The following is a 14565-nucleotide window of genomic DNA, read 5'->3' on the forward strand; positions in this document are numbered from 1 at the left end:
TTCTATCAATTTTGTGATCTGTCTTCAAGCCTTCCAGCTGTGGATACCAGCACATGCTCTGTTAGAAGTGGCAGGGAAGTGAAGTAGGCTCTATGAGGGTCCTTGGTTGTAGATATATTTAGTGTGCTGGCTTTCCTGAATGCCGGTTATACTAGCAGTGAAGATGTCACATAGACACCTATGACTTCTTGTTAGCCAAAATGTATAGGCAGTGGAATTTAGGTCTCGTTTTCTCCTTCCTAGGATCAGAGTTATCCTATCCTGAGTTGCTGTAATGGTGTGAGCTGGTTGGCCTCCAGGCAAGAGGTGGTACTTTCAAGAGAGAATTAGCTGCAGTAGAGGTAGGGGGCTCTAAGCTTGCCCTAAGATGGCCAATGTACATATTTTGGTTTCTCAGGCAATGTGTTGGGCCATAAAGAGTTTGTCTTTTTTGTTAGGCTACCAAGGTAGGTAGACAAATATTAGCAGGTGGGGGCAGATTTAGGGAGGTCTGGGCTCAGAATCTCCTTAAGTGGGACTTGCTACAGCCATAGTAGGGAATGGGGGAGTGGTTCTCAGGCCAATGGGGTTATGTTCCAGAGGGGATCTTGGCCACCTCTGCTGTGCTATATGGTTCACCAGGGAAGTGGGGGATAGTGAGAGGCCCCACCCAGCTCCCACACAGTTGGCGAGACTAGTCTCACTCCCTCAGTGCCCTTCTCAGATCTTGCCCCAGGCCATGAGCTACCCTTCTGAGAAAGCAAGCATGGCTTTTGGAATGTTGTCCTGACTCCATCTGACCACTCCTGAGGGTGGCAGCTCCTGCACTCTTCAACTCACTCACTCCTATCCACAGCAGCTTCCACCCAAGAAAATTTGTACTCAGTCAAAACCACTGGCAATATCAGCTGGGAGCTTCCTTTGCCCCATGACTCCTTCCCAATTCCACTGACTGCCTTCCCTAACGTCCCATAGGAGATGTAGTCAAGGGATGGATTTCCTGGGGCTCAAGCTGGAGACTGGGAGTGTGTTCAAGGCATTTCCTGTGCTACTTGGTACTTCTAAATTTCTTGTGATTCCCTAAACCCAAAGAAGTGTAAATCCTTCTTCAGTGATCTGGATTTTAAGATTGCCCAGTGGAAATGTATGTTCAGAGATAGGTTTTCCCTCTCTCACTCTTAGGGCACTCACAGTTTTTTACCTGTTGTTTCACAGAATTTGCTTCTTTAAAAGGATGGGTGAATTCCTTCAGTTTTCCTGATATGTTCCTGCAGTAGTTCTTGGAACTACTGCCAATTTCAGCTAGGAGCTTCCTTTGCCCTGTGCTGTTCTGTCCATCCATGTAGGAGCTATATGTTAGCCTTGTCTTCTTTCCATCATCTTCCCCAAAATGTTTTTTTAAGCTGGATTGATCTGCCTTTATTAAATGTTTATCTCAAATATTATGATATAGTTAATATAAGACTATCCTCTCAAAATTTTTATTTTCTCTGATATAATAAAGTTACTTCAATAACAAATATAGGTTTATTATCAAACATACTCAAGATGATATACAGGAATTCAGAGTTGCAAAAAACGTGACCTTAGTCCCTAGGAATCTCACAGTCTGGTTAGAGAAGCATATACACTGGTGAAAAAATGAAATGCAGAAGAATACACTCTGTTTCTCCTCTAATTCTCTCTCTCCTCTCTAACCTATGTCTCTCTCATCTAATTTATCTGCTGTAATAGAGATTTTCTACAGGGGTCTGGATAATAAATATTTTCATCTGTGGAGGCCATGTTGTCTCTGCTATACCTATATTCATGGAAAATAGCTCTTGTACAAATTTTCTTATCATATTAATATTTCTAGACCTAAGAGCAAAATCTCAATCTGAACATTTCAGGAGTCATGTAAAAGACTTCATTTCCCCATCCTATCACAAAATGCTATGAACTAAAAGAGTATGTATACAACAAGTGATTTTTAAACTTCAGCTTTAGTGCATTGCAAAAACAAGTCATTGGATCATAGCTGCATTTTATAAATGATATAGAATATAGTAGAAAATATCAGAATGCATTATACATTCTAAGAATACATTTTATGTTTCTGTTTATTTATATGTGCATATAAAGGTCTTTAATCAAAATCTTTTTTCATACTCTTTTATTGTAGTAAGAAAAGTTAGCAATGCATAGTCTTAAACCAACTAACTCAAATAATGGACAGGGCAAAAGTCCATATGCAGATATCTATGTGGTAAACGATTGTGCCTTAAGGTGACTAAGAACTCCAAGAGGCAGAGGGGAAATGAGAATGTGAGGGGGTTGGTTCACAGATTCTAAAATGTCCTCGCTTCCCTGAATGTTTTACTGCATTCTTATTAAATATTCAGCCTCTCAATTTGGTGTAAGTTATAAACACCTGTTCATTTTCTTCTATTCAGTGCCTTTCCTCAGGACAAAACTTTGACCTGAAATGAATATTCCTTTTCCTGCAATTCCCCCCCTGGCAAAAGCCCATTCATTCTTCCAGGCCCATCTCAAATGCTAGCTCTGTTGTGCAGCTTTGCATCAGCCTGTGAGGCATAGTTAATCATGTTCTCCTCTTTGTTCTTTCAGCACTGTGTTCATGCTACTGTGGTAGCATTTATCACATTTTATTATGCTTGGTTTTATGTGCCTTTCTCTCTGCTACTCCACTATGAGATTCTTGGGGATGGCGACAATTTTCATGACTAGTTGTAGATTTCCCAACACCCCGTACATTGTCTGCACATAGTAGGTGGCAGAGCCCTAAATGGAGAATGCGTAGTGATGTGGTTAGGACTCTGGTTTTCAAACCCAGGATGCCACTGTGTAGTGGCGCAAACTTCAATAACTTATTTAGCTTATCTAAGCCAGCTTTCTCACCTGACAATGAGTATAATGTGATTAATTGACAGTGTTACTGTGAGGATGAAATGGAATTACGATTTCAGGCATTACTGCAGTGCTTGGCATTTAATAAGTTTTCAACAAATAGAATTTACCATTAGTATTGTTGTTATGATTACTGTTGAAAGGAGAGTGGAAATGGCTACTGGAACTGCTGATACAAGCATATATAGTAACTGATTGTGTCAAAAGTGATTTTTGAAGTAAATATTAAATTTTATAATATACTCTGTACTTTAGAACAGAATGATAACATGAAAAGCAAGAATTGTAGCCATCTGGATATTTGGTTTTTACATTACACTAGCAATGTTACCGATTTTTATTCTTATCTTTTCTCGGTATTTTAAAGTGTTCTTTGGGAGAGGTTGACGGGGACAGAGTGGAAAACAGGATTAAAAAAATAAAATTTTGCTCCTGAAGACACTTCATAAACTTACATTATGAAAAGGTACAGCAGAGTTTCCCAACCTCACCACTATTGACATTTTGGGCCAGATAATTCTTTTTCGTACAGGGATGTCCTGTGCATTGTAGGATGTTTAAACATTCGTGATTTCGACCCACCAAGTAATAGGACCACGTTGTTCCTCGCTTCATCTTGTGGCAACCAAAATGTTTGAGGGGCATTTGATAAATATGCTCTGAACAAGGTGAGGAATGAAACCAAAAAGCAAATGTAGAAGTGATGATGTCACCTTTGTTATTAACAGAGCTGGGTTGGAGATCATGAGTTTCAATTTGTAAAGGCAGCTGGCTTGCTAAAAATAAACACAGAAAAAGGCTGACTTATCCACTGAGTTCCAGAGAGGAAAGTGTTATTAAAGAAGTAAGGAAAACTGATAATTCTGAAGGCAGTTCACACTTAAGAAAGAAGAATGGCAGGCATGGTCTTTTGCTGAACGTGATCAGATTTTTATGATTTCCTTTCAATTTTGGATTTTAGGTGGACATAGTCAAATTAATTATTATCTTTGGTTCCTGTCACCTTATAATCATTGTCTATAGTGGCCAGCTTTTATCTATTTAAATAAACAGTTAATTTAAATAATGTAATTCATACCTACTAACATGCTATCTAAAATAAAGCTAGAAATGCAACAATTGTCTACTTCTAATCACACAGAGCTTCCCAGCCCATCCTCCTGCCTCTTTCAATTAAGCACCATCATCCTAATATATATCTTTCCCAAATTTACCAACAAAATAAATTCCTCCACCTCCATAGGGTAGAATAAGCAAAGTTCACAGGCAGAGGTCAGGAATGAGTTTTGGAAAAATGCCGCCTCAAGGAAAATTCTTCCTCAAGTAAACTTGGAAGGAAGAAAAGGTTTACCCTCTAACAGATGGTGTTGAAATTTGTATGTTTACTTACTGTTTCAGAATTTCAGGGTGTCCCTAGGAACTACATAGATGCCATGAAACTTTAAGAAGATTATGAAAAATGTTTAGAAAGTGAAGGGCTATTACTTTTTATTAGTGTAAAACGGCTTTTGTTGAATTGAGCACATGATCATGGTACTGGACATCCACAATCCTGGCATCTGCAAACCCACCTTCTCATTTTGTTCCCCTATTGCCCACATTTTGTTTTACATGCTGAGAATATTTTATATTTTAATACAAAAAAAGTAATCTTTCTGTGGATTGAACCTTTCTCAAATATGAGTTTTGTGATTTTATTTTCCTGTATAATGAAAAGGGTTCTTTCAAAATTAGACACATACCATTTTGCAGTTGATTCAATCTAACATCTCCTCCCGGGCAGTAAGTTAATAACAAATGGTACTATAATGACAGATTCAGGTTTATCCTACTTCACACACACACACACACACACACCATCTATTTTTGCCACGCTTCATAATCTGGGTAGCAGTTGAAGAAAAACCAACATATTAAGTCACATATCCATGGTAACTGAGTTTCTCTGGGTTTTCAAAGTAGCTATGATTCTAAGTTTCATTGCAAACCACATGATATTACAAAGGGCACTAATTTAAGGAAGGAGGGATGAGGAGTCCTCACTAAAGAATAAGATCCATGGCACAGGGATCTTTACTGTCTTACTACTGTATCTTTAGAATCTAGAACATAAACTGGTTCATAATTGTATCATTATCTGGAAAAGCAGAGTCTTGGTGATAAATAAAAACAATCACATCCAGTTCGTGAGCACATTCCATTTTCCATGCCTTGAGCTGGGTGGTCTATGTTGGTAACTCAATTTAATTCCCCCAGCATGAATCATATTATTATCCCTAGCTGCTTTGTTCTTGACAAAACTGAGGCACACAGGAGTGGAATGATTTGCTGTAGGTCATACAGTTAATAAATATAGAGCAAGAATTAGGACCATAAAATTTCTGCCAGCCCATCTCCTCACAAACTAGAAAGACAATGTAGGGGTGATTCAGCTTGCTTGTTTTGTTTCTGCCATCAACTAAATAATGCTGCACAAATTACCAGGCCTCTGCATATGAGAGTCCTTTTCATTGAAATGCTGAGTTCATAGTCAATCAAGAAGAGCCTATCCATATATAAATAATCCATGCACAATCTTCAGACTACATCAGTATATTCTAATATTTTATTAGATATTCAAAGAAAACTTGAATTGATCTTAATTTCCACAACATAGTTTATGTTTTTGATGACATATTCCTTCTTTATTTACTTTGTGTTGAAATTACTTTGGTATATTGTCTAAGGTTCAACTAGGCAATGGTTTTATTGGTTATTTCAGATAAATCACATTAAAAATAATGTGTGCCTAGATTGGGAGCAATGTGATTAGTTCTGGGCAAATATAGAAATTAGATAATAGGCACATAAAGTTAAATAGCTCTTTATCCCCATTTTTTTAATGCAACATGCAATTTGCCATTTTTTTTCTTTTAAATTTTGGTCAGTTCCCTTAGCCCTTATGGAACGATTTTAAAAATAAAATTAACCTACCTTTGTGAACACTGGATTGTAGATTAACCCACACTATAGCAGATAAGGAAGTAGTAAAACTTTGAAGGCAAAGATGTCTTAACTTGAATATTGTGTCTGCTACTTTCTACCTAAGCAGCCTTAGGGCACTTGATTTCAGAGCCTTAAGTTTACCATTTCTGTAATAAGAACAATACAACTGTCAGACACCTCCATGATAAGAATGAAAACTACCCTTATTAGAAAGCAAATCAAGCTTAAATAAAAAGGGGTGCCTTAAGCCCATCTTGGTGAAGCTGAACACCTTGTATGTTGATGATTAGATTCTATTCTAATATTGTGTTTATATTGTCTGGATATTAGACTGTTCCTGGTCTGTGTTTCACAGTCATACCAATTCTGTTATCAGTTAATTTTATTTAACAGAACTCTTACATAACACTATGTGCCAAACACCATTTTAAGTTCTTTATAAATGTTAACTCATTTAATCATTATACTACTCTGTTTATTTTCATATCTGTACATCCTTAGAACATCAGAAACATCTCATGCTCTTCTCATAAAACCTTCCATTGTATCATTATTTCTGCTTAAGGATTGAGTAAATCAAATGTATATACCTACCATGAAACATTAAGTCTCCTAACCAGGTCTGCAAAATTTAGATGAAGTGCTATTTCAACTGTGCACTAAAGAAACCCAAGCTGAGCCTTCTGTTTTAAGCCCCTGCCTTCTTTTGGTGCTACTTAAAACATTTTCTTACGGGCTTTCCAACTGTTATTTTTAGTTTGAAAAAACACTTCACTGTTCTTTGAAATGTCAGTCACCAGAGCCCACAAGGTGTAAGTTTTGGGACAAGAAATTTTGCATACATCTGTACATGTATATCTTATATATTTTGTTTTTTGTGATGAACTTACCATGGAAAATATTGTGTAAATCTTTTTTTGGCATAGGTGAAGTGTACTAAGGTGCTTGAAATAAAAAATGATATTTGAATTCCAAGGTACACACTGTCCTTTGGCAGAAGGAAAGGCAATTGAAATTAATTGCTGATTCTATGAAATGTTAAATCATTCAAAGGATATTAAATGATGTGTAAAACATCAATATTGTGAGGGGTTCTATGTATTTGGAATAATGTTCAACTTTCTGAACACATCATGTGGCTTTTGAATTTAAACTCATATTAATTATGAGTGATCATGGCAAAATATAACCATGACACTTTTCTAGGGTGACGTTTTAAAACTACAATTAAAATTTAAAACATTTGCTCACCTATCTCTCTTGTGAATAAAATAAACAGGATTAACGTTGCAATCATCTTCATTAATGTGAAATTTTGCATGTTTTGTACACTAAATTCTTGGTTATCCAGCAAGGATTGATATTAAATTTACTGGATGAAAGAATTACAGAATTGTTAGAGTGAGAGTTTTACTATCATAACAACCTGTAGAATTTAGATTAATTCATTTAACAAATCTGTTTTGAGCATCTACTATGTGAATAGATGATGAGGCTACAATACAGTGGTGAGTAAAAACAATTATGCTACTTATTTGTATGGGTCTTACAGTTCAACTGATAAAGCAGGAGATGATAATTATATGTAAATTTATAATTGTGTTTACTATTGCAATGGAGAGGTTCATGTAATTATTTAATGCTATGCAAGTATGCACTAAGGGGAGCTGACCTGGTCTGGGAAGGCTGCCAGGATAGCACTGGGAAGGAGTAAGAATAGCTTTACAATGCTTATCAAAAAAAATCCTAAAAATCTAGACCCTTGGGACCAACATTTCTACATTGAGGAATTTTTCATACAGGAATAATTTAGGTTTTTCTAATCATTTTAGCTATCAGAACAAGGCATTGCTTTTATTACCAAAATATTGGAAACAACATATATATTCAAAAGTAAAAGATTAGTTACATTTATATTATAATTATTATATCAAGTATCAGAAGTCTTTTTAAAAAAACATAGAAGTTTTTTATTTTCATAAAAGATGGTTAGTGAAAAACATTAGGTTACAAAATAGTGAACGTTGGTCTTTACCATCATCCTGACCCTACCCTTCCTAGGTACTCAATTTATTCTACTTGATTTCAAATAAATAAATAAGAGTAAGAGCGATAGCAGTTAACACTAGCTACCATTTAGCACATGTCAGCCCTGTGCTAAACCTTTACATTCATTATTGCAGTTGATTTCATATTAAACAGCGAAACAGGTATTATTACATTTATTTCTTTTTGTGTATGGAATTTTTAAATACATCAGTAGTACAGATATGTATTCCTGATGTCACAAAGAAAGGATTGTTTCAGTGCTCATGCTGGTTACCATGACTTTATGTATTGCCTTTTATCTGAGATAAATACTTTGTTTTCTTGCAACAGCTTTCTGTGAAGAGGGCTGCAGATATGGTGGAACATGTGTGGCTCCTAACAAATGTGTCTGTCCATCTGGATTCACAGGAAGCCACTGCGAGAAAGGTAATCTAGCCTGTTTTATGGGGGATAGGGAAAAAGGTAGAAAGATTGAGTCAGAAAGAATAACAACTCTTTCTTTAGGAATGATACTGTGGGTTGACTTGATACATTGTGTTGTGATGGGGCATGTGGCTCTCCCAAAGTGGGTACCTTTCTGTCACTGCTTAAAAGGCTCCCTCTCTCTCAAAATAGAGCTTCATTTGCCTTCCCTCCAATGTGTTTAATTTAGCAAGGTCAAGTCTTTTCTCTGCTATAGTTTGGAGTGTGCGTTTTTAGTGCTAATTAGAGATAAAGCCTGATGAACTGACCTGCCTCACTTATCATCTACTGGGTAGCATCACACACAATTATAGCAATCTGCTGTGTCAACGGAATCTAAATTAGCAGCACATGCTCCTTGCGTAAAACCACATTAAATAACTCCAGCAGCAGGTTTATTGGTGTGCTTGAGATTTTATTCTATTATTGGTTTATTAGGAACATTATCATTCACAGACCTGATAATATAAGCCAATTAGTGTAAGATTACATTATGTGCAACTTTCTATTTGCAATAAATGTTTTGTTTACTTTTGGCACTATTTTGTGAAATCCAACTCTCTTATTGACTGGAGAAGTCCTCCTATTTGTGTACAAGTGAAATTTGATGTTCAGTCCCAATGTATGTGTCAATGCAAGCAAGGGGTTTATGACACCTAAAAGTGAATACTTCAGTTTGTTTTTCCATGTATTTTGCTAGGGTAAAATCACTGCATTGTGTTTTTTCTGACTCTGGAATGTCACACACTGCTTTTCATATCATAGCATAGAAAAATGGAAATAGGATATTGTATTTATCATCCTTATTATTAGATGAGGCGGGAGGTGTCTTCATCTGGTGCCAGGGATAGAAGCAAAGCTCTTGTTTCCTTTCCTTCATGTTTAGAAGCTTCTGAATTTAGGTAACATTTTTAATGTGCCCATTTGTTATATCTCACCCTGACCAACATATTACATTGCACTGCCTATGTATTTAGAGGCAGCCCAATCCTTTAAAAAACGTGTCAAAACGTAACTAAAATTATTCAATAAGGAAATCAATATTTGTACCACTCTTTCTATATTTTGTGACATTATCAACAAATAATATATAAAATAATAATTGTCTTTTCTTAAGAAAGTGTATGAAAGAGCCATGTACTCCCTTTGAGTGGCACAAGAGAATTAGCACATAGAACTAAAGAATTCTTGCTAAAAGCAAAGAAATGTAAGGGTAACTTAGGACACATGTCTTTACTGTACTACATTTAATTTTAAGTAGGTTTTTTAAAATTGAAAAACAAAACTAAAAGATTCATACCACTTCCTGTAGAACATGCTATATTTCCCTAAACTGAATACACAGAATTAATAGGGACACAATAGTGAGAGTTACGATGTCAATAATCACAGAATCTACTACTAATGATATGCCATTTACTTTTTATTTATTTTTTGTTTGTTTATTTTTATTTCTAGAAGTGATTAGAGTATGGTTACATGAATAAATTCTTTAGTGGTGATTTGTGAGATTTTTGCACACCCATCACCTGAGCAGAATACACTGCACTTAATTTGTAGTCTTTTATCCTTCACCCTCTTCTCACTGTTCCCCCCGCCCAAGTCCCTAAAGTTCATTCTACCATTCTTTTATATATAAATATAAATATATTTATTTTATTGCACTTTAGGTTCTGAGGTAAATGTGAAGAACATGCAGGATTGCTGCATAGGTACATACATGGCAATGTGGTTTGCTGACTCCATACCCATCACCTATATCTGGCATTTCTCCCCATGTTATCCATCCCCAACTCCCTACCCCATACTGTCCCTCCCCTAGTCCCCCCAAACAGACCCCAATGTGTGATGCTCCCTTCCCTGTGTCCATGTGTTCTCATTGTTCAATACCCGCCTATGAGTGAAAACATGTAGTGTTTGATTTTCTGTTCTTGTGTCAGTTTGCTGAGAATGATGGTTTCCAGGTTCATCCATGTCCCTACAAAGGACACAAACTCATCCTTTTCATGGCTGCATCGTATTCCATGGTTTATATGTGCCACATTTTCCTTGTCCAGTCTATCATCGATGGGCATTTGGGTTGGTTCTAGGTCTTTGCTATTGTAAATAGTGCTGCAATGAACATATGTGTGCATGTGTCTTTGTGATACAAAGATTTATAATCCTTTGGATATATACCCAGTAATGGGATTGCTGGGTCAAATGGAATTTCTATTTCTAGGTCCTTGAAGAATCACTGCACTGTCTTCCACAGTAGTTGAACTAATTTATACTCCCACCAACAGTGTAAAAGTGTTCCTTTTTCTCCACATCCTCTCCAGCATCTGTTGTCTCCTGATTTTTTAATGATTGCCATTCTAACTGGCATGAGATGGTATCTCAATGTGATTTTGATTTGCATTTCTCTAATGACCAGTGATGATGAGCGATGATGAGCATTTTTTCATAAGTCTGTTGGCTTCATATATGTCTTCTTTTGAAAAGTGTCTATTCATGTCCTTAGCCCACTTTTGAATGGGGTTGTTTGTTTTTTTCTTGTAAATTTGTTTTAGTTCTTTGTAGATTCTGGATATTAGCCCTTTGTCAGATGGGTAGATTGCAAAAATTTTTTCCCGTTCTGTTGGTTAGCGGTTCACTCTATTGACTGTTTCTTTTGCTGTACTGAAGCTGTGGAGTTTAATTAGATCCCATTTGTCTATTGTGGCTTTTGTTGCCAATGCTTTTGGTGTTTTAGTCATGAAGTCCTTGCCTATGCCTATGTCCTGAATGGTTTTGCCTAGATTTTCTTCTAAGGTTTTTATGGTGTTAGGTCTTATGTTTAAGTTGTTAATCCATCTGGAGTTAATTTTAGTGCAAGGTGTCAGGAAGGGGTCCAGTTTCTGCTTTCTGCACATGGCTAGTCAGTTTTCCCAACACCATTTATTAAACAGGGAATCCTTTCCCCATTGCTTGTTTTTGTTGGGTTTGTCAAAGATCAGATGGTTGTAGATGTGTGGCGTTGCTCTCAAGGCCTCTGTTTTGTTCCATTGGTCTATATCTCTGTTATGGTACCAATACTGTGCTGTTTTGATTACTGTAGCCTTGTAGTATAGTTTGATGTCAGGTAGCATGATGCTTCCCGCTTTGTTCTTTTTACTTAGAATTGACTTGGCTATGTGGACTCTCTTTTGGTTCCATGTGAAGTTTAAGGTATTTTTTTCCAGTGCTGTGAAGAGGGTCATTAGTAGCTTTATGAGGAGGGTGTTGATTCTATAAATTACTTTGGGCAGTATGGCCATTTTCATAATATTGATTCTTCCTAACAATGAGCATGGAATGTTTTTCCATCTGTTTGTGTCCTCTCTTATTTCCTTGAGCAGTGGTTTGTAGTTCTCCTCGAAGAGGTCCTTTACATCCTTTTTTAGTTGTATTCCTAGGTGTTTCATTCTCTTTGTAGCAATTGTGAATGGCAGTTTGTTTTTGATTTGGCTCTCTGTTAGTCTGTTATTGGTGTATAGGAATTCTTGTGATTTCTGCATATGGATTTTGTATCCTGAGACTTTGCTGAAGTTGCTTATCAGTTTAAGGAGATTTGTGGCTGAGATGATGGGGTCTTCTAAATATACAATCATGTTGTCTGCAAATACAGACAATTTGACTTCCTCCTTTCCTAACTGAATATGCTTTATTTCTTTTTCCTGCCTGATTGCTCTGGTTAGAACATCCAATACTATATTGAATAGGAATGGTGAGACAGGGCATCCTTGTGTCAGATTTCATAGGGAATGCTTCCAGTTTTTGCCCATTCAGAATGATATTGGCTGTGGGTTTGTTGTAAATAACTTTTCTTATTTTGAGATACGTTCCATTAATACCTAGTTTATTGAGAGTTTTTGGCATAAAGAGCTGTTGAATTTTGTCGAAGGCCTTCTCTGCATCTACTGAGTTAATCATGTGGTTTTTGTCTTTGGTTCTGTTCATGTGATGAATTACATTTATAGACTTGCGTGTGTTGAACCAGCCTTGTATCCCTGGGATCAAGCCTACTTAATCATGATGGATAAGCTTTTTGAAGTGCTGTTGCAGTTGGTTTGCCAGTATTTTATTCAAGGTTTTTGCATCTATGTTCATCATGGATATTGGTCTGAAGTTTTCTTATTGAGTCTCTGCTGGGTTTTGGTATCAGGATGATGTTGGTCTCATAAAATGATTTGGGAAGGATTCCCTCTTTTTGGATTGTTTGGAATAGTTTCAGAAGGCATGGTTCCAGCTCCTGTTTGTATGTCTGGTAGAATTTGGCTGTGAACCCATCTGGACCTGGGCTTTATTTGGTTGGTAGGCTATTAAATGCTGCCTCAACTTCAGCCCTTGTTATTGATCTATTCAGGGTTTTGACTTCTTCCTGGTTTAGATTTGGGAGGGTGTAAGTGTCCAGGAATTTATCCATTTCTTCCAGGTTTACTGATTTATGTGCATAGAGTTGTTTGTAGTAATCTCTGATAGTAGTCTGTATTTCTGTGGAATCTGTGGTGGTATCCGCTTTATCGTTTTTTATTGCATCTATTTGATTATTCTCTTTTCTTTTTTATTAATCTGGCTAGTGGTCTATTTTGTTGATCTTTTCGGAAAACCACCTCCCAGATTTGTTGATTTTTTGCAGGATTTTTGTGTCTCTATCTCCTTCAGTTCTGCTCTGATTTTAGTTATTTCTTGTCTTCTGCTAGCTTTTGAGATTTTTTATCTTTCTTCTCTAGCTCTTTCAACTTTGATGTCAATTTTTGATCTCTCCTTGCTTCTCATTCGGACATTTATTGCTATAAATTTTCCTCCAGACACTGCTTTAAATGTGTCCCAGAGATGCTGGTACTTGTGTCTTCATTCTCATTGGTTTCGAAGAACATCCTTTTTTCTGCCTTAATTTCATTGTTTATCCAGTCAGCATTCAAGAGCCAGTTGTTCAGTTTCCATGAAGTTGTGTGGTTCTGAGTTAGTTTCTGAGTTCAGAGTTCAAACTTGATTGCACTGTGGTATGAGAGACTGTTTGTTATGATTTCCATTCTTTTGCATTTGCTGAGGAGTGATTTACTTCCAATTATGTGGTCAGTTTTAGAGTAGGTGTGATGTGGTGCTGAGAAGAATGTATATTCTGTGGATTTGGGGTAAAGAGTTCTGTAGATGTCTGTTAGGTTTGCTTTGTCCAGATCTGAGTTCAAGTCCAAATATCCTTGTTAATTTTCCGTCTCGTTGATCTGTCTAATATTGACAGTGGAGTGTTAAAGTCTCCCACTGTTATAGTGTGGGAGTCTAAGTCTCTTTGTAGGTCGTTAAGAACTTGCTTTATGTATCTTGATGCTCCCGTATTGGTGCATATACATTTAGGATTGTTAGCTCTTCTTGTTGCATTGATTCTTTTACCAGTATGTAATGCCCTTAGTCTCTTTTGATCTTTGTTGGTTTAAAGTCTATTTTGTCAGAGACTAGGATTGCAACTCCTGCTTTTTTTTTTTTTTTTTTCTCTCCATTTGCTTGTTAAATCTTCTTCCGTCTCTTTATTTTTAGCCTGTGTGTATCTTTGCATGTGAGATGGGTTTTCTGAATACAGCACACTGATGGGTTTTGACTTTTTATCCAATTTGCCAGTCTGTGTCTTTTGATTGGGGCATTTAGCCCATTTACATTTAAGGATAATATTGTTATGTGTGAATCTGATCCTACCCTTTTGATGCTAGCTGGTTGTTTTGCCCATTAGTTGGTACAGTTTCTTCATTGTGTTGACGCTTTTTACCATTTGGTACTTTTTTGGAGTGGCTGGTACTGGTTGTTCCTTTCTATGTTTAGTTCTTCTTTCAGGAGCTCTTGTAAGGCAGGCCTGGTGGTGACAAATCTCTCAGCAATTGCTTGTTCATAAAGCATTTTATTTATCCTTTGCTTATGAAGCTTAGTTTATCTGGATATGAAATTCTGGGTTGAAAGTTCTTTTCTTAAAGGATGTTGAATATTGGCCCCCACTCTCTTCTGGCTTGTAGGATTTCTGCTGAGAGATCCACTGTGAGACTGATGGGCTTCCCTTTGTGAGTAACCTGACCTTTCTCTCAGGCTTCCCTTAGAATTTTTTCCTTCATTTCAACCCTGGTGAATCTGACAATCATGTGCCTTGGATTTGCTCTCTTGAGGAATGTCTTTGTGGTGTTCTCTGTATTT

General features: G+C 36.7%; 1 protein-coding gene across 3 annotated transcripts in view; it reads left to right on the forward strand.

The window, feature by feature from the left end:
* The window catches only part of NELL1 (neural EGFL like 1), an 888103-nt gene that overhangs the window by 680251 nt on the left and 193287 nt on the right, over window positions 1-14565 (forward strand). For all 3 annotated transcript variants that reach the window (XM_017525920.2, XM_017525921.2, XM_037737557.1), the window contains one exon: window positions 8254-8349. In XM_017525920.2, coding sequence (XP_017381409.1) covers window positions 8254-8349 — 96 coding nt within the window. The remainder of the gene's footprint in view (window positions 1-8253; window positions 8350-14565) is intronic.

This window comes from Cebus imitator, unplaced genomic scaffold, assembly GCF_001604975.1.
Source record: "Cebus imitator isolate Cc_AM_T3 unplaced genomic scaffold, Cebus_imitator-1.0 Scaffold39, whole genome shotgun sequence".
NCBI classification, from domain to species: domain Eukaryota; kingdom Metazoa; phylum Chordata; class Mammalia; order Primates; family Cebidae; genus Cebus; species Cebus imitator.